The sequence below is a fragment of the Spermophilus citellus genome, assembly GCF_964194105.1.
Source record: "Spermophilus citellus genome assembly, chromosome: 7".
NCBI lineage: Eukaryota > Metazoa > Chordata > Mammalia > Rodentia > Sciuridae > Spermophilus > Spermophilus citellus.
Window position 1 is genome coordinate 118,679,945 of NC_138188.1, and position 19,303 is coordinate 118,699,247.

Genomic DNA, 19,303 nt, shown 5'->3' on the forward strand with positions numbered 1-19,303 from the left:
GAGTGCAAAATAAAGTAGTTACTTGAGAGAAGTGTCCTCAATGCAAATATTTCATCGTTCAGTAAAGAGAAACAGAGACTTGATTTAAAAAGATGGAGATTGTGCCTCTTAAAAATCTGTGTGACCTTGGACAAAGTCTCAACTGTCCAAAGACTTAATTCATCTGTAAAATCCAGATAAGAATAACTGCCTGCTGGGAGGATGAAGCATGGTCAGCGGTCAAAGTGTTCAACTTGAGGCTCAGCTCAGAGTCAGCATTTAGCAAAAGGCTGTCAGCATTCAGCAGGTGAACTTGTACCACATGTACAAAGATGAATGAGAAAATCCGTGCTTAAGGCTTAGGGTTCCATTTATGATATAGAATGTCAGTTAACTCCACCCCAGACTGGACTGTCTAAGAACTTCTGTGAATGAAGTGAATAGCAAATTATGTTTTTATAGTTACTCAAGAACCCAAGAAGAATTAGTTTATATTTTAACACCTTAACTAGAAGTTCCAGAAGAACTAACCTAACCTATGGTCAACATTTGAGATTGGTTTCAAGTTTATACCCTTACAAAGTCCAATTAACTTACCTCATGATGTTCTGATACTCTTGATACTGCAACAATGTGATGAGCAATTATCGAACACTGTGTGCAAAGCACTGTTGTAAGTAAGTAACATACCAGAAACACTGCTATAATCATAGCTACGACACAATGTGTAAACCTGTACAAAGGGAGGTAAAATTTGCTCCCTGGAGCAGAGTGGAAACTCAATTCCAAGTAGCCAAGGCCCAGATCTCAAGATTAGGGCTTCTCATGAATGGTGCGTAAGAAAAGGATCCCTAGACAAGCTGATAGGAAATCTTAATGCTAGACCTGGGGATCTCTGAAAATATGATTTCCTTGTTGGTGGAAGTTTTCATGTCCAAAACTAAGGAGTTGGGATTAAATCTAAGGTCCTCTTCTGTGAATTTCTAATTCAAACTAGCTTTTCAAATGACAAGGATGGGAGTCTGTGGGAGAGCCCCCACCCCCATCTCTCTCTTGATTTTTACTGTTTTAGCTGCTGTTTTCTTTTGTTTTTTTTCCTGGCATGTGTTATGTTGGCAACACAAACTATTGTGTATAAATCCATGTGTTTATAAATGTTTATGTTGCTCTACTTATTTCCTTTCTTAAAACAGAAATAATTTATAAAACAAAAGAATGCAATGGAAACAAAATCAGGCAGACCAGGTTTTGCCAAGAGGGACATCACAATCACAGCTATTCACCAGGCTACTTCTCCCTACCCCTGCTGTATCATTCACTATCCTCTTTTGCTGCTTAATTTTTCCCTGTGACACACCACTATCTGAGACACTCAATATTTTACTTATTTCCATGTTATCTTTCTCTCATTTCTAGAATGAGAGAAAGGCCCATAATGGAGGTTTGCACTCATGCCTAGAATAGCACATGCACACAGCAGGTGCTCAATAAGTACTGATGAATGAAACTAAACTGCTTTCCAACAGGACGGATCTTAGACGGATGGCATCATCACTACTGAACTTCTGTTTTTTTCATCTCACTTAATGATGGTTATTCACCCAAGATAGAAGCCCAAGGATAAGCCTTAACCCATCCCTCCCACTCTTCCCTGGTGCCCCCTCTACAGTCCCTCCAAACAACATGACTGCCTTTCATCAGGCCATGGTCCTTTTAGATTAGTGCCCAGGAGACCTAGCTTGATCTCCAGTCTCCCACATCCTCTCTGTTCCCTCCACACCTTCTCCCTTTGGGACCCAGAATCATCTTTAGTCAGTATCTTGTCCTTTTTTCTGTTTAAACCCTTCATGGATGTTCAGGGTCTTCAGAAAGGCCCTAGACTCATAGTAGAAAATACAAAGTGATGTTGATCTGGCCATGATCTTCCTTTGATTCTCCTTTCTCCTTCCCATACCCTATTCTTCAGTTGTGCTCTATTTCTAGTTCATGGTTTACCTAGAAAATTCTATTAACATTCAGCCCCAACATCATCTATATGAAAAAAACGCTTTTCTACTTTTCCAATCCTAGTAAGTCATTGTAAGTTTTTTTCCTTCCATGGTATCAGCAAATTCCAATAATACATTTACATACTATAATTGAATAGTTTGTAATCACTTCTCTATTTTGTGGTATAATGTTTAATGGAAGAACCTGACATAGTGCTTGGCACATAGTAGGCCTTCAATAACTATTTGATACATAAATGAATGAAGGAATAAAGAACACCAGAGAGTTCCCATCTATAAATCCTCACCCTTCTCATTTAAAGAACATTTACACATAAAACCAGATCCCAAATCCTTACCAATGACCCCAAACCTAGAATTCTTCTAGTCTTACCTAAATAAATCTTGTGACCTGTCTAGGGTTTCTCTTGATCTCCAAAGCGAATGCAAAGCTGAGCTCATTCCTTCTACTGGTATCTTCTTATGGGATCTCCAAATGAAAGTCCATCTTAAGCCTAGGTAATCAGTGAGAATATGGCCATTGCACCAAATTTGGATCACAATTAGATGCACACACTTGAACTGTATTTCCTTGATATGCCAGAGAAGATCCAGAAGCAAAGGCACCCCCATGTCACCTGTTACCAGAGATGCTGAGCACTAGAGGATCCAGAACAGTAGGATGTGGGATAAACTGTTCCCAGGATTGCTTCAGAGGCACAAGGAAAGTTTTCTTTAGAAGTAGGGTGTCACAACAGCTGCCTGAAGACACCACACATCCAAAATTAGGAGTGGGAACTAAGTCGAAGAATCAGTTAATCAGTGTCTGGCTTCCTGAACCACCTTAATGAAATAAAATGCCAGAATTCACAGATACATTGACACTCCTGCTGATGGCCTAAAATAGCATCAACTTCCGACTGAGCGAGCCAATTGCTAGCTATTGCCTTGAACTCTTTTGCCTGATGAGATGTCAATGGGCTGACCTTATTTTCAAGATGAGTTCCTTTCTCCTTGCTCTCTTTCATTTCCATCTTGGCAGTGAGACTAGACCTGATTTTTCTAAGATTCACCAGATTAGAAGACAGCACTATAATAGATTGTTAAAAATCAAAAGTAACTATTTCCATGTGTTAAAGAAGGCATCACTGGATTGGGACAAACTATGGGGAGAAGGGAGTTTCTGAGCAAAAACATTGCTAAAATTACAATGACCAGGTCCAATCAAGCTCAAGAAGGAACACAGGAATGGAAATATACATGTCAAGTGCTATTAACAAAAAGAGTATTGCCTTCAGCAATTGGAGTAAGTGGACAAGGTAGGCACTATTACCCTTGTAGAAAAGCCTTGAAGAGCCTGGCCCTGTAGATATCCAACATAGTATAAACACAGCAATGGCATATCTGGATTTTTTATCTGCTGACTGGTTAATGGTGTGACCATTCAATCAGTAGAAATCAAACCATTCCTTTAAAAAAAAAATTCCCAAAGAGAAGTAGAGGGAGCAATGGAATAGGATTTGGCAGAAAAGTCATGCAATAAGCATAGATCTTATAAATTTAATTTTTTGCTGAGCCTCTGTTATCTTTCTATAAACTATAGTTATGGATATTCTGTATGTAGGGGTTAAGGGCCAGGCTCAGTTCTGGGTTCAAATTGTAATTCCAATTGCTATACCCTTGGAAAATTACTTAATTTCTCTTTGCATTAGTTTTTTCATCTGTACCTACTTCATAGGGTTATGGTCAAGACTCATGAGTAATGCAAGTGAAATTCATGATATTTTGTAAATGTTCAATACATGCTACTCTTATTTTAAACAGAATAGTGTCAGTTTTTAACATAAAATCATAATGGAGAAATTTATTGTAAAATAAAGATCTTGATGGAATGGCATTAAGGGAAGTTTTAAAATCCACAAATCTTAGTTCCTCATTTTGAATGTTAGAGAGGCAGGAAAATGCAAGGGAAGAAAGAAGTGGTCTTTTTAATTTTTTTTTCCCAGTGATCTTACAGTGTAAAAGACAGACACGGAAACATGTATGAGAGTAATAAAGGCCTTAACAGCTATGGATAAAATACAACAGGGAGGGCTGGGGTTGTGGCTCAGTGGTAGAGTGCTTGCCTGGCATGTGTGAGGCATTGGGTTCAACTCTCAAAACCACATAAAAAATAAATAAAATAAAGGTTTTGTGTCCATTTATAACTAAAAAATATTTTTTTAAAAATAAAATAGTGATACGAGTGAGACAAAAATTGAAACTGTTCTTTAAAGGGCAGTTTACAGTGTCTTGGAAATTGTTCTCCAAAGGGTAGGTTATAGTGTCTTTTTATTAGTTCAAAATATTTTTGTAAAGCAACATTCACAAGCCAAATAGATCATATATCTGGTCCTAGAATACAGAAGGGCAAAGTCTTCACTTTGTTTTCATTAATCACATCAGTACCCCCAGGTCATTGAGGTTCAAGAAAGCAGCAATTCCACCCTGACCCCAGGTTTCTGTTGGTTTGCTGTTCCGCTGATCCGTATCACCTGGCAAACTAACACTGAGAGCAAATGTTCAATAGAGAGGTTAATTTCTGACTGGCCTTTAATTGTTCAATGGAGATCAAGGTAGGTTTCTGAATGATTGGGGCAATGATGACTGATGGGCCCAAAACTCTAAGATTGGAATGTTTTAACCAAGGCAGAAAAAAGACAATTTTGGATGACTATTCACAAACAAAACATTAACTAGGTTTTTGTACTACCTACAATTCTCAGCTTAGTAGAAATGGACTCTTTGTTCTATTGAAAAACACTCCGTATTGATTATGCTGACGCTGACAGTAAAGCTTTGTGGTGGCTTATTTTCTTTAATTTTTTCTTTATATCTCTGATGAGAAAGTAGGTTATGATTCATCCAGTACAATCTGAGTCAAAATTCATTTTGTCTTTTTTCAATTAGTTCTTTTGCATTCCACATTAAAAAGCAAGAGTACTTTGCTCAGCAAATGAGAACATTGTGGCATATCTTGGTGTGCTGCTTTCTCACACACAATGACTGAAAAACACTTTTTATATTCTCTAATGATATTGCAATAACAAAAGAACATCATAAGAATACACAAAGTGTTAATTCAAATAGAGACAAACACAATCATTAAGGATTCAGAGAAATGTTTATTATATACTAATCATATATGGCATAAATCAAACCAGATGTTGCCTGGGGAGGAAATACTAACATCTCGTACCGTTTTGGTCTTCTGTATATAATTTAGAAAAGATTTACACATATATTTCTCTCTCTCTCCCTCATATACTAGGGATCAAAGTCAGGTGTTCACATTTGCTGATCAAGTGCTCTTCCACTGAGCTACATCCCCAGCCCTGGATTTATCTCTTAACCTCTCTTTGGATAAGTTAGTTTTTCTGGCAAAAGAATCCTAATCTGAAGACTGCTAAAAGAATGGTTTTCAATAATATGTCAAAAAAAAAAAAAGTTCCAAGAATACCACAAAGATCAAATGTCACCAATGTCACAGAGAGAAGACACAAGGATATACACTTGGGTTTCTTGATTCCAAGTCCAGTGCTCATTTCACTATGCCATTTACCAACAGATGAATTATTCATTTTTATGATAGGGTTGTAACATCTACACTAAATACCATTGCCACATTAATGGGTACCAATATTAATATCACGTACCTATGCCAAGTACCATTAGTGAACAACATTATTGACCCAGGAAATCCTTAGATAGAGTATTGCTATACATCCAACACTAGAGCCTGGAATTCTTTATCATATTCTACAGTCCTATTTTATTTTTATTAACTGGCACTCAAAGCTGCTTTCAATGCAGTGAACTTCCTCATAAACCTCAGGAAGCAGGGAACAAACAGTACCAAGCAGAACATAAAAAGGTCCAGGAAATATAATTCTTTTTTTTTTTTTTTCTGCCAATTCTTCTTTGAGACTCTGAAGCAAGCAGTATTGTAATTTTACACGGAGGAGCTGTTTTTCCAATCCATATACATTATAGTATATATAGAGGACAAAACACTGAAAGTGTTTGAGGCAAAAAAAAAAATTTAGGGGCAAAAGGATAATAAAAGATTATATAGTTTAATCTCCTAATATGAGAGATAAGACCCAGGAAAAAGGAGTTGCCCTAAGATGTCATAGTGAATCAGTGGGACCTGTGAGGCCCTGAGGGCCTCTGAAGGCCGACACAGGATCTTTGTACTATCTCACTGCCTAGAATGATGATCTGAAGACTCCATGTATCCAAAAAAATGTCTATTTTGTACAACATTCTCAACAGGTAATATCGGGGACCTCATTCCTACCATGGGTTCCCATCATTCTGTCTTGCTAAATGATACACACATTTCTCAATATTTTAAACTTTAGCTGGTTCATGAATGAACACTTTAAATTTAAAAAGTATGTAATCCAATATCTTTCAGGGAATAAAGCAATTACTATTTAAGTCACAAAACCAAATTATGTATATTATTGACATGTATGAAGACTAAAGTAGATTTAAAAATTAATTGATTTAAAAAAAATATCTAGCAAATAATAGTATGGGTAGTTTTTATACATTGTAAGAATTATGAAAGTGCCTTTGAGGACTGAAGAATGGGGAGCTCTCAAGCTAAATGACTTCTAGGTGCCTCTAACTTTGTCATGATTATAAGGCTGGACAGGAGAGAAGGGAAACTCAATAGCGGTTAAAAGCTCATTTCCATCACTCATGCCCAAGGCATCTTCTTCTTCAGCAAGTTACCCCTGTGCAGTGTTGCTGTAATCTCTTACTGAATTTTAACAAATGATGTTTATTGCCATGTAGGAGTGGGGTCAGGTCCAGAACTCATACAAAGTGAAGGATGACAGAGAATCAAATGAGGACTGAGAACAGAGCCATGCAGTACTGCAGTGAATCTGAAATTTAATGCAGCATGACAAACATCAGAATCAGGATCAGGGGGAGAATCGGGATACAATCATTAACTGGGAGCAGCTTCTGGGAATTCCTGTTTTAGGGGCTTTGGCTACTGGTTTGCTTGTTTTTCTTTCAAAGCATTGAACTATCTTTTTGGGAACAGAACTATAGGCAGTGTGCAACTACTCTGTCTTTATGTTGTAGGATTCAGATGGGAACCTTTTAGCATTTCCCACTGCACAGGTCAGCCAGTGCTGTAGCAGAATCCCCTAAACCTGGATGGAGAGGAATGAATTTTTCTAGCACCAATTGTGAAATTTGTTCCGCATCAAAGCCCTTGGCACTAAAGGACTTAAAAAATGGCTTCGTTCCTTGGCCACTGCGCTACTTCATGTCCATCATCTCCCAAAGTACACACTACAATGATTGGTGTATAGTAGGCACTCAGTAAATATTTGTAGATGAATGAATCTGCTCAATTAAAAGTACAACAGATGCCTACCAAGTAGAACTCCACAGATGTTCAAACAATGGCTTTGCTGACAGTCAATTAATTATGCCTCTGACAATTCTAATGTCACTTCAAAGTCTGGAAGGAGATAATCATCTGTGTGCTTTAGAGAAAGTGCAGGTTGTGGGAAGGAAGGGTGGTTTGGAGGGGAAAGTGCAGGTTGTGGGAAGGAAGGGTGGTTTGGAGGGGAAAAGAGTTAAGTTCTCGGTTAAGTGCATTAAGATCAGAAAATGCATAATTAGCACTTGTAGGCTCAGGTCTCAGCTCTGTCCACATCTCAGTACATAATCCTACACAACACACTAACTGAAACCTTTTTACCATATACAATGCATGCACCACCAGTGCTTTCTCTCCCAGAATTTCAAATTTGTTTCCACAATTAACAATCAATGAATGTTCAATTATGCACTAGGAGTCTCATTTCTTCTTTTGTTTTCTTTAAAAAAAAAAACTCAAAAAACTCTTTTCTGATTGTTTTATTTGTAGATGGACACAATACTTTTATTTTACTTTGATGTGGTGCTAAGGATCGAATCCAGTGACTTTCATATGAGAGGTGAGCACTCTACCACTGAGCCATAACCCCAGCCCTCATTTCAACTTTCCATTCTTCTGATTAAGACATGGTGATCAAATGTAACTGGATGAGTGGATAGCTACTGTTTGTATCAAGACTGCATAAAACACCATATGTGGGAGTTGTGGGTGGTGGTTCATGGCCTAGAAGGGGTCAAATTCAAGTGGGTGACCTTTCAGGACCGGTTGCTATGGACAACTCACATAAACATGGGGAGAAAGTGTTTCTTTTAGTGTGATACCCTGTTCATTTGACCCCATTCTATTAGAATGGGAGAAAACTGCAGCATTAAGAGACTGTCTTGGGAATCAAGATTTACAAACCAAATTCAGAGTAGGGAAAAATGTTATCTAGTACTTAAAAAATAAAGTCTCAATCATGTAACCATTCCATCTACCAAATCAATCCCTAATTTTTTTTGAAGACACATGCAAAAAGAGATCTATCCAAGGGTGTTAATCTAATTTTAACTTAAGTTCAATGAATGTAGCAATCATATTCTATTCTGCTGTATATAGATTCTCCAATGCTCCCTTAAGTGATTAAAAACTAGGAGGAAGATTGCCTAGCATGTACAAAGCTCTGGGTTCAATCCCCATCGAGAGAGAGAGAGAGAGAGAGAGAGAGAGAGAGAGAGAGAGAGAGTGTGTGTGTGTGTGTGTGTGTGAGTGTCCCAGGGTTAAATTCATGAGTCTGTCACTAACTAGTAACTTGTGATCCTTTAAAACTTATTTTCATCTTCTCAGGGGTTTTTCCTAGTCTCTAAGATCCTCACCAGCTCTAACAGTTTATGATCTATAAAGTGATACATAAATTCCTGTTAAATAAATGAAGTACTTCCTCTCTGCATTTTAGTATATACCACATCCTGTCACAAGGAATGGGAATGTCTGCTCAAGATTTTCATGTAGTAGTTCATGAATCCATTAGCCCTATGAAATATCCTATGTGGCCAGGTGTTGTTCAAGGAACAGGGATGGGTATATTACATAGAACTAAAATAATTGCTTCTCTTCTTCAGGCTTGCATTCTAGTAGAGAAGATGGTAAGTATTTAAAGTATATACACTTGATGGAGACTGAGAAAAATGATATTGGAATCTCTTTGTTTTATTTGTATTTGAAAATTATGGAGTTTGGGAAAATAGATATACATAGGCACTAACAAGTTATTGATTTTTTTTTATTACTTTTAAGGGCAATGTGTTCTTACCCAAGTTTGAATAAACTGTATTCAGGTCTGAATCTACAAAAATAACAGACCCAGCCTACTTCTTCACCTTTGTAAACAGCCCTCTCATCCTCTTTCTACCATCAGACTAATTTCTATTCTTTATTCAGAAAGAAAATTATAGCTGTAGTTTTCAAAATACTCCCACAGGTATATGACTTGAATGACTCATTTGGGCTTTAATTTTCTGGAAAATAAAAAGTTATCTGAGATAACTTTTAAATTCTTCTTTACTACTAAATTCTAGGATCCCGTCAATGCTTAAAAACATACTAGCCAAATTAATTAAAAGTTTACGTGTGTTAGGATGGAGTACATAAAATGGTAAGGATTATTATTTATTTAGTGCTGTAAACATATACTACTCTAAGCAAACATTTTACCAGAAGTGACCACCGCAAAAGGAAATATACCTAATACATCTCATTAACTACAAAACATTCTATTCCTATGACCGACAGATACCTTAAAAAGCTGGAGAGAAACAAAACCAGGAAACCTACTTTTTTCCCCAAAAAATCAATACAACCTTTTCTTTAAACCACTCATTTTCTAATTTTTCTTCCATTGTGGCTTTGGGGGTTTTAATTAATTAGGTCATTTATCTGTGAAAACACGATTCTTAAGGCCTCAGATTCAATCCGTACTGAAGACAGCTCCCCACCTGGAGTCATTTCCCAGTTTGTAATTGACAGAAACACGTTGGAAATCATTTTCTTGTCACATAACAATAAAAACAATGAAGTACAAATTACTTAGCACCTCTCAGTGAAGACCCTCCAAGCACTTTTCAAAGCAATCACATTGTTCCTTGTACAAAATAAAACACTAAAATACAGAGTATGTTAACTGATCTATCTTAAGGTCTATGATCAATCTGGCAACATGATGGAGAGAGAACAGAATTTGAAGTCAGTAGGCCTGGGCTGCAGTACAATTCTGCTACTTACTGGCTCTATGACATGTTGGGGAAGTGGGGGTTCCTGGGGAGTAGAGAACCTCTTAATCACTCAGACCTTGGGTCTCTTCATATGCCAAATGGGGATAAATATACTGTCTGCTTGTTTTGAAGGGCTGCCATCTAGCTCAAATGACATGAAAAACATAAAAGAACTTTGAAAGCATCATATGTTAGCTCTAACAATGACAACTGGGGTATGGGGGATAGGACTAAAAATTAGACACAGAGGCTGACTCCTAAACCACTTAGATGCCTAAGTCACAGAATATCAGAGTTACACAGTAGCTGTGAAATATAATCTTATCATCCATTGGTTGTTTCAGTACCTTTCACTATCTTCACCAAGAAAGGGTTATTGGGTTTTGGCCCAGATTTTTCCAAGGACTTTGTTTTGTCTATTAAAAAAAAAAAAAAAAAAGTCCTTTCACTATTCTGAATGGAAATTTGCCAACTCCCTCTCCCATGCCTATGTTGCTAATTTTGGAACCACAAATATTAAGTCAAATTCCTTTTACCTATGGCAGTCTTCCAATAATAATCAAGCAGGGCTTGAAGCTTCCTCCTTTTTTTAATATCTTCAACTGTACCTCAAACGATAGCTCCTCATTTCAGTATCTTTGTCAAAGTGTTCTAGACATGCACACTTGTCAACTAGTCCAACTAGTATAGGGAGGAAATGTACTATTGTCCCTTTTGTTATGGAAAGTCTGTTTCTATTCATGAATGTCCTTTGAGCTTCCATTTTCATTTCCATTAAGAAAATAACTTGCACCAAGTATGGTGAGATGGGATTTCCATTAAAGTAATGATAGCACATTCCTATTCACTCCTTTCTTCTCTTGAGCCTTTTGCATGTGTCAATGTCCCTGATGCCTCCTGTCTTCTTCCATCCAGCTGCCCTCTGGAAGAGTAAAACCTAGCTCTACTAGAACAATCTCCTGGCTTTATGCAAAAAAAAAAAAAAAAAAAAAAAAAATCTCAATATTCCCCACTAACAATGCTCAGAGATAAACAATTCTCTTAGATAAATGCCAAGTTCTGTGAAGAGAATTTACCTAGTGCTGCTCTGAAAGCATAGTGATTCTTCAAATAGCTCACTAAACAATTTTAAGACTCACACACTTCATTTTTTTTTTTTACAAGAAGGAACAAGACAACACCATATAAACAATGCCAAGATAATTATGGCTTCATGCTTAAAAATATGCTGTCAGATATTTTCAGTCCATCCTCAGATTATTATAACATCCACTTCCAGAGACACTGTATTCCAACAGTGTTGTTTTCAGCTTTGGGTTACACAAACCTAGTTTAGTCTCAGCCAGAATACTGCTAATGAAAATCATGCCATGGTCACGGGCATATTCATATGGTAGCTTTTACATACAAACATGCTTCTCCTTAAAGATGAATGAAAGCACAGAAGTTAGAAGCTCTGGGTCAACAGGGAAAACTCGGGTAATTTTAAAGAGATGTCTCAAGGTTAGTGAGAGACGATCACAGCTTTCTTTATATTTTCCCCTCAAAACTGCCTGGAAAAGATAAACTTCAGAACTGGCAACTAGCAATGTAGGCTTCCCCTTTTCTAGCAGTGATACCCATTCATTTTAATAGCTAATTAAAAAATTCTCCCTCTCCTCTTTTAAATTCTAAACTTGCCCTAAATTATAATAAGTTATAGTTCATTACCACTCGTTCATTCTAAGCATCTATCACTAGAACTGAGAATCTCTTCAAGTATAAACATAGTTTTCTAGTTTTCCAAGAAAACAGATTGAACCAAGATGTAAGCACTGGAACCGAGTCCTGTGGCCTTGCTACAAATCAGCTGGACTAAAGGCCCAGTGCCTGGTTCACACAATTAGAGAAGAGTTTTCTCCTACCTCCAACTTCCTTCTGTGTTTCCTCCCTGCCCACCATAGGGCAGAGTTTAGAGCCCCCCCTTAGTGACACCCTTGTCAATGTAAAGAAATCTAGAAAACCAAAACAGATATCTGAGTAGACAGTAAATGTGAGCAACATAGAGACTTTATCTTTCCTTGGAAGACAGGGCTCAATCTATTGCTCTACCATGGTTCACCCTCTGTCGCATTTACCTAATGATGTAGTAGATAATGTTCCCAATTTATAATGAAGATGTACAGGGAATGACATGGAAACACTAAAACTAGCACTGTTTCAAAAGAAATCACTTAAATATAGACCCTGCTGAGATACACTTGAGGGTTCTTGCTTGTGATATTTTAATAAGCACTGATTTGACAAAAAATGATGACTTATGATCCTCAGCGAATTGCCTTTCCCCAGTCAACTACAGTGAGCTAACAAGGTTGATGAGGTAGCTTTGTGGGTGCTATCTTCCTAAGGTACATATCAGAGCTATGGCAAAAAGCTTGTTAAGTGTGTTCTCAGTTAATTCGGGATGTTAAAGACAGGTGAAATAATCATCGAAGCCATTGAAGTCCAGAATACAAAACATAGCCTAGGGTATAAGTGGTCCTTTTGACTCTCCCTTGAAGAAGGAAAAGGAGGATATGATATCCAAAGAGTCAATTGTTGATGGTTTGAGCTGACAGCTTTAGCCTTCCTATAATGATAAAGAATCAGAATGAAAAAGAAATCATAAGTGAGTTCAAATCCTGAAGTCATCAGCTACCTAACCTTGAACAATACTTTGAACCTCTCTGAATCTCTGTTTTCTCATCAGCAAAATGAAGACAAAATTGCTAGATCTGTCAGTCATGCAGCAGCTGGGACTGGGCTTTTTAATTTTTTTATTTGTTTTAATTAGTTACATACGACAGTACAATGACCTTGACATATCATACATTTGAATCAGATGGGATATGATTTCTCATTTTTCTGAGTATACAGGTTACAGAATCACATTGGTCAAGTAGTCACTTATATAAACACAGCAATAATAATATCTATTTTATTCTGCTGTCCTTCCTTTACCCCTTCCCCTCCCCTCCCCTCTCCTCCCCTCCCATCACTTCTCTTTACCCAATCTAATGTGACCCACTTCTTTTAAACTGTGGAGTTTTAGGTAAATACCAGCCAGTGTCATCACCCTGCCATGATTCTCATCTCACCAAGAACAGGAACACATGTGTCTGGTAAGGAAATACATATATGGAAAAGGGGATTTTAAAGACTCACTGTAGTCATTAAGAAAGCAAATTTAGAAGATTGTAGGAATGTCACTCTATCCACACAAGGATTAATTCTTAAGATAATTAATATGTGACAGGTTTCAATACATTTTGGGGGAAGAGGAGTGTCCTTGTAAGTCCATGCTTACAGCATCTTGGGTTTTAACTTGAGGTGAGTCCACTTTCTTCACATTTATCTCTACCTCTCTCTACATATCCCTCTCTATCTCTATTTCAAAGTTGGTTGTAGACATAATGACTGGCACTCTACCCTATACTATAACACAAAACTCCTAAAAACAAGGATATTTTCTTACATAACTGCAATACACTTTTCATTACGCACTCAAGAAATAAAAATTGATGTGTTTTCCAAAATACAGTTCATATTAAAAATCCTCTAACTTTGCCCCAAATCCTTTATAGGTTTTTGTTGTTGTTGTTCATACAGAATCCATCAAGACTCATGCTTGCATTTCAGCGGCATGTTTCTTTGGTCTCTTTTTATCTAGAACAGTCTTTGTCTACATTGACAACTTTATTTATTTTTTCATTGTAGATGGACATGATAGTAGCTTTATTGTATTTATTCTATGTGGTACTGAGGATCAAACCCAGTGCCTCATACATGCTAGGCAAGCACTCCACTGCTGAGCTACAGCCCCAGCCCGTACAGACAACTTTGAAGAACTCATGACAGTTTTCTTAAACAATGTCCCATTGTCTGAGTTTTTAACATGTCCTAATGGCTGGATGGCAGTTTCATACTTCAGCAAGATAACTACACAGGTGATGTGTATGGCACATGGCATTCTGCCCTATACGGGTGATGCTAACTTTCATCACTTGGATTTAGATAGTTTCCAGTAGCCCTCTTCACTGTAAAAGTACTTTTCTCTTATGTACTTAAATCATCTGTGAGGTGATTTTTTTGAAACCCCTCCCAATTCTATTAATCATACCATAATTATAATATTCTTTAAATACAAGTAAAAATGATTACAAGTAATAAGAGGCTCCCTAAGGAAAAAAAAAACAGCAATATATTTATGAATCATGCCACTTACGGGGAAAAAACTGGTGCCACAGAAAGTAAGGGACATGACCAGAGGGAGCCTACTCTACTGACACCACTTATAAGTAATTTCCACTGACTCCCTGAAGCAGCTAGTGTAGATAGAGATAGATCTAGCTACTATATAGTAGTCTACTAGAGATCTTTGACCTGAAAGCACACAACAAGCTTCAACAAATCAGCTCCTGTTTCAATGAAAACTCCAGTATTAAATAAAAATGATGGATTAAAAAAAATAGGCAATGGGACTTGGTTGGGGTTGGGATGGTATTGTGAGGGAGAAGCTTTTTTTTTTAAAGGGTGGTATTTGGTTGGCAATGCTATTTTCAGCCCAAAATAGGCCTAATGTGAAATTCAGATAGAGAGCAAAGGAGGAGTTTATCCATGTCTGTTGGGTCAAGTCCTCCTGACCCAAACACAATGCTAAGTAATCTTCTTTCTCTTGTCTTCAGACAGATGTATCAGACATAGAGAACATCTCTTCCAACCCTATGTGGCACCCTAAGTCACACTCAACACAGAGCTGACATCCACACTGAAGTCCCATCTTTGTGAGTCTTTCCCACCTGTCCCAGGAGCCTGTGAGCCCCCTGAGGGAACAGCTTCTGCATGTGTGTTGCACTATGGCCTAGCAAAGTGGTAGGCACAGAGACATTTCATGGGAAGCATTTAAAGAGTGGAACAGTAAATAATTCTGCTAAAATGTCCTTTGCCTCCAGACTTTAAGTTGCCAGTAAAAGTACAGTGGGTATTCCACTCAGGCACTCTGGCTGGGAGTCCATGGTCTTAACCACTATGGATGGGACAGACCCCCTGGTATGCATCTCAGCAATATGCAACGACTTGTTACAGACTATAAAGTCCTTAGCCTTCAGCCAGGGTTTGAAAGCCTTTTATAGATCGGTCCTGATCTATTTCACCAATGTTTTCCCTCAAAATTTGCTACTTCCCACATGGGCATTTCACTCCAGTGGTTTTCTTCCTTGGTATTCAAAATTCCTCTCATCAAAAATGAGTTTACTTCTCTCCTATCCTCCTACTTTCTAGCTTAATTCTAAAGACTAGCTTGATTTTAAAGACTGAGTTGTTAGACTCAGAGGCTAACAACTTCATAAATACCTTTCCACTCCTGCTTCTGGATGTTTCCTCTTCTTTTTCTGAATCCTCCAACAACATTGGCTGCATTTTAATTGAATCAACTGTCATTTTCTGTCTTGTGTTATAATAAAACACCACAACTCTGCACAGATCCTATTAGGCTCTAAGTACTTTTTATTTTATTTTAAAAATTTCTTCCACTTTTTTTTTTTTGTTGGTGGTGCACTATACTTGTTCATAATGATGGAATTTATTGTTGTTCATACATGTGTACAATAGAACAATATAATTTGGCCAATATCACTCTCAATACTTCCCCTTTCCTTCCCACCTCCCACCTCTTGGTCCCTTTCAGCTACTGATCTCCCTTTGGTTTTTATGAGATCAACACCTGCCTTTCTTTTCCTTTTTTTCTCTTTAGTTTCTAAATGTGAGAGAAAACATATTACCCTTGGTCTACTGAGTCTGACTTACTTCACTTAACATGATGATCTCTAGGTTCTACTCATTTTCCTGCAAATGACATAATTTCATTTTTCTTCATGGCTGAGAGAAATTCGGTTGTGTATATATACCACCTTTCCTTTATCCATTCATCTGTTGATGGACACCTAGGCTGGCTCCATAGTTTGGCCATTGTGAATTGTCTAAGCACATTTTAAAGGTTAAGACTGATGTCTGCTCCCAGCATTACCCAGGAGGGTGTATGTCTTTGGATGTTTTCCACAAAAGTACATTCTCCTTCATCAAACCTGACTCAAATTATATTTTGTTTATTTTGTGTTCTTAGAAGAGAGTATCTATCCCTTATTTTCTTTCCATCTATCTGAAGCTAGGCTCCTCATAAACCTTTTTCTCTTTTGGTACTGGGGACTGAACCCATGGGTGCTTAACCACTGAGCCACATCTCCACCCCTTTTTTACTTTTTATTTTGAGACAGGGTATCACTAAGCTGCTAGGGCCTCCATAAATTGCTGAGGCAGGCTCTGAACTTGTGATCCTCATGCCTCAGCTTCCTGAGTCACATGTGCCATGGCATCTGGCTTCATAAACTCTTTTTAAAATGTGCAGCTTGGCTAACTCTCCCCTTCTCCTATACTGTCTATTTTAAAGATGCAGGCCTTGAGCCTGGAATCTAATAGAGTCGTGCTTCAGCTGTTAGCTGCAAAATACTTAATATTTCTGCACCTTAATTTTCTAATCTGGAAATGATAACAGCATCTACTTCCCAGGGTTGTTTTTCTGTAAGGATGAAATAAAGTTAATTTCTGTGAAGTACATAAAATAGTGCTGCTATATCATAAACACTCAATAAAAGTTAGCCATCTTTCTTTTTTAAAAAATTTCCCTCATGGTTAGTAATCTCCATTTCACAATGATTATTTACCAGTTAGTGACACATGTTCTACTGTTGCTAAGAACTTAAATTTAAATCAAGTATTGCTGATGGGTTTTTAAGGGGCATATCTTATTTTCTTAAATAAACTGCAAGCCTCAAGAGCATTGGAGAACTTTGACTACTGAGCATATTCTACATGCCAAGAACTTGGCTAAGTGCTTTCTATAAATATTTCATTCATTACTCACAATAACAGTATAAGATAGATATTATTTCCATATTATAGATAAAACAAAAATAAATGTTTAGAGAGTAAATAATTTGCTCAAGTTTTCTAAGCTAGTACATAGTAGAGCTATGACAGTTCCTGAACACAGAGGTAGTAATTTTTATCTGTTACCCAGAATGTTCAGCAAGTCTTCATTAATACAGTCACTGTCCATGTTCCATTTTCTTCATTGCTATTTATTTTGTTGCTATGATATTTGAAGCATATACACGTGGAAGTCAGTTTTTCATTCTTAATCTATTCAAATCCAGAGACCTTATTTTTCATTTTTAACATGCTTTGCTTTTTAAAAAGTTTATATACCTTCCTCCCACTGTAATGACAAGAGCATGATAGACTTTTAGTATATTTTCATATAACTGGAGACCTCCTTTGGCTTTTTGTTGTGCTTTACTCTTATGCATGCATTTGTGCCAATCTCCATCAACTAATGTTCATCTTTATTACTATGCTTCTTTGGATTCATAACTGATTCTCTAGTGAATTTACTAGTTTTGAAAGAAAAGCTAGAGAATATTTTCTGTACATGTTTGACTTACCAAGGTGGGAAATGGGGTTCCAGCAGATGAGGGGAAGGCTCATAGTGCTTAGCCAGCCATGGGCACAGAGGGACTAGAAGCAGACTTCTGTATTCCCACTCATGTGCTCTTTGGCTAAGCTACACTGCCACCTGCATACATATAAAGGCCATGTTTTTCACATCCCAGTTCCTCCCACTCCATTCACTATGCGGCTTTGGGTCAGTGCCCTTAGTTTACCTTTCATTACATATTCCCAAATAGGAAGCAAGGGGGAAGACAAGAAAATAGGAAATATTTGAAGAAGCAAAAGCCCTGTGCAATTTTCCCACCTTTGAGCCTTTACTCAAATTGCACCCTAAATGGTCTTTCTCCACATGTCCTTAAAGCAACTACTCAAAAAGTGGTCCTCAGATGGGTGTTTGACTAAGAAATGTTTGTCATCCTGGGGTGAGACAAGCGAAGAAACAGAGAATGAGTGTCTAAAACCTCCTATAACAGCTTGCATAATTTTTTTAATCTCTCAAATTTAATAAAACTTGGTTTTCACACTGTATTTTTTGGTATTTTATATTTTTAATTTATTTTCCTAGTAATTAATTTTAATTATATGCTGCAAAAACATTGGTCTCAATAGATGAGAGTGAAAATAGTCTTTACCATAGAAAATTTGAGAGACATTGGTTTGAAAGGTCCAGGTTCAAGTGCCACCAATTCTTTTATAAAACATTCCTGATGTTCCTGATTGAGCTTTTAAAATTTGTAACATCTGACCTTGGCCTTCTTATGGCTATTACCACTTCTTAACTAGACTAGTAATTATCTGCATGTTTGTCTTAATGCTTTTGAACCATTACAACCACTCTGACAAATTATGTGTTCATGGTACCTTGTAATTGGCATATAATTCATAATTTTGTATTCTACTAATGGACTGGAAGAATTAACTATTCTTAGTTATTTGCAGTTTTAAGGAAGGAGGAAGTTAAAAATACAAAGGGAACATCGTCACCTAAATTTGGACAAGGAAAAGATTTGAGAGTATGGAGTTGAGATCACACTCAGTTCCATATTCTATACATGACTCTTAGAACAGTGAGAAACTTGAATGTACACAGAAATCTGATTTGTTTTCCCTAATGGATAGCTAACAAATGGTCAAAAGTTAAATCTTAAAATCATATTTATGGGCTATGGATGTAGCTCAATGGTAGAGTGCTTGTCTAGCATGCACAAGACCCTGAGTTAGATTCCTAGCACTGGCTTCAATAAAGAAATAAAGTACGTCTCAAGAAACTGAGAACCAAGGCAATTATAGTTCAAATTAAGTAGTTTCCCATTTATGATAGCATCTAACACAATCCTCACAATTACTCAGTGATGTGTGCGTGCACATCAACTCTCATGCATCCAGACTCAAATACTTAATCAGCAGAGATGATGACACTATTTAGTAAGAAAAGTGGAATAGGACATTTACTTTAGAAGTCAGCGCTAAACCCCACTCACCAAAGTATTCATCCGCAGGTGGATTTTCCATGTCATACAGCATCTTTTTGGTTAGGTGCTCGAGCTCATCTTCTGGGCGGAAAGAAGGAGGCATAGATGGAGGCCCCATAGGCCCTGTGTGTCCACCCTGAA

General features: G+C 37.3%; 1 protein-coding gene across 9 annotated transcripts in view; it reads right to left on the bottom strand.

Moving 5' to 3' along the window:
• LPP (LIM domain containing preferred translocation partner in lipoma) overlaps positions 1–19,303 on the bottom strand; it is a 654,410-nt gene that overhangs the window by 140,042 nt on the left and 495,065 nt on the right. For all 9 annotated transcript variants that reach the window (XM_081302853.1, XM_081302852.1, XM_081302849.1 and 6 more), the window contains one exon: positions 19,172–19,298. In XM_081302853.1, coding sequence (XP_081158979.1) covers positions 19,172–19,298 — 127 coding nt within the window. The remainder of the gene's footprint in view (positions 1–19,171; positions 19,299–19,303) is intronic.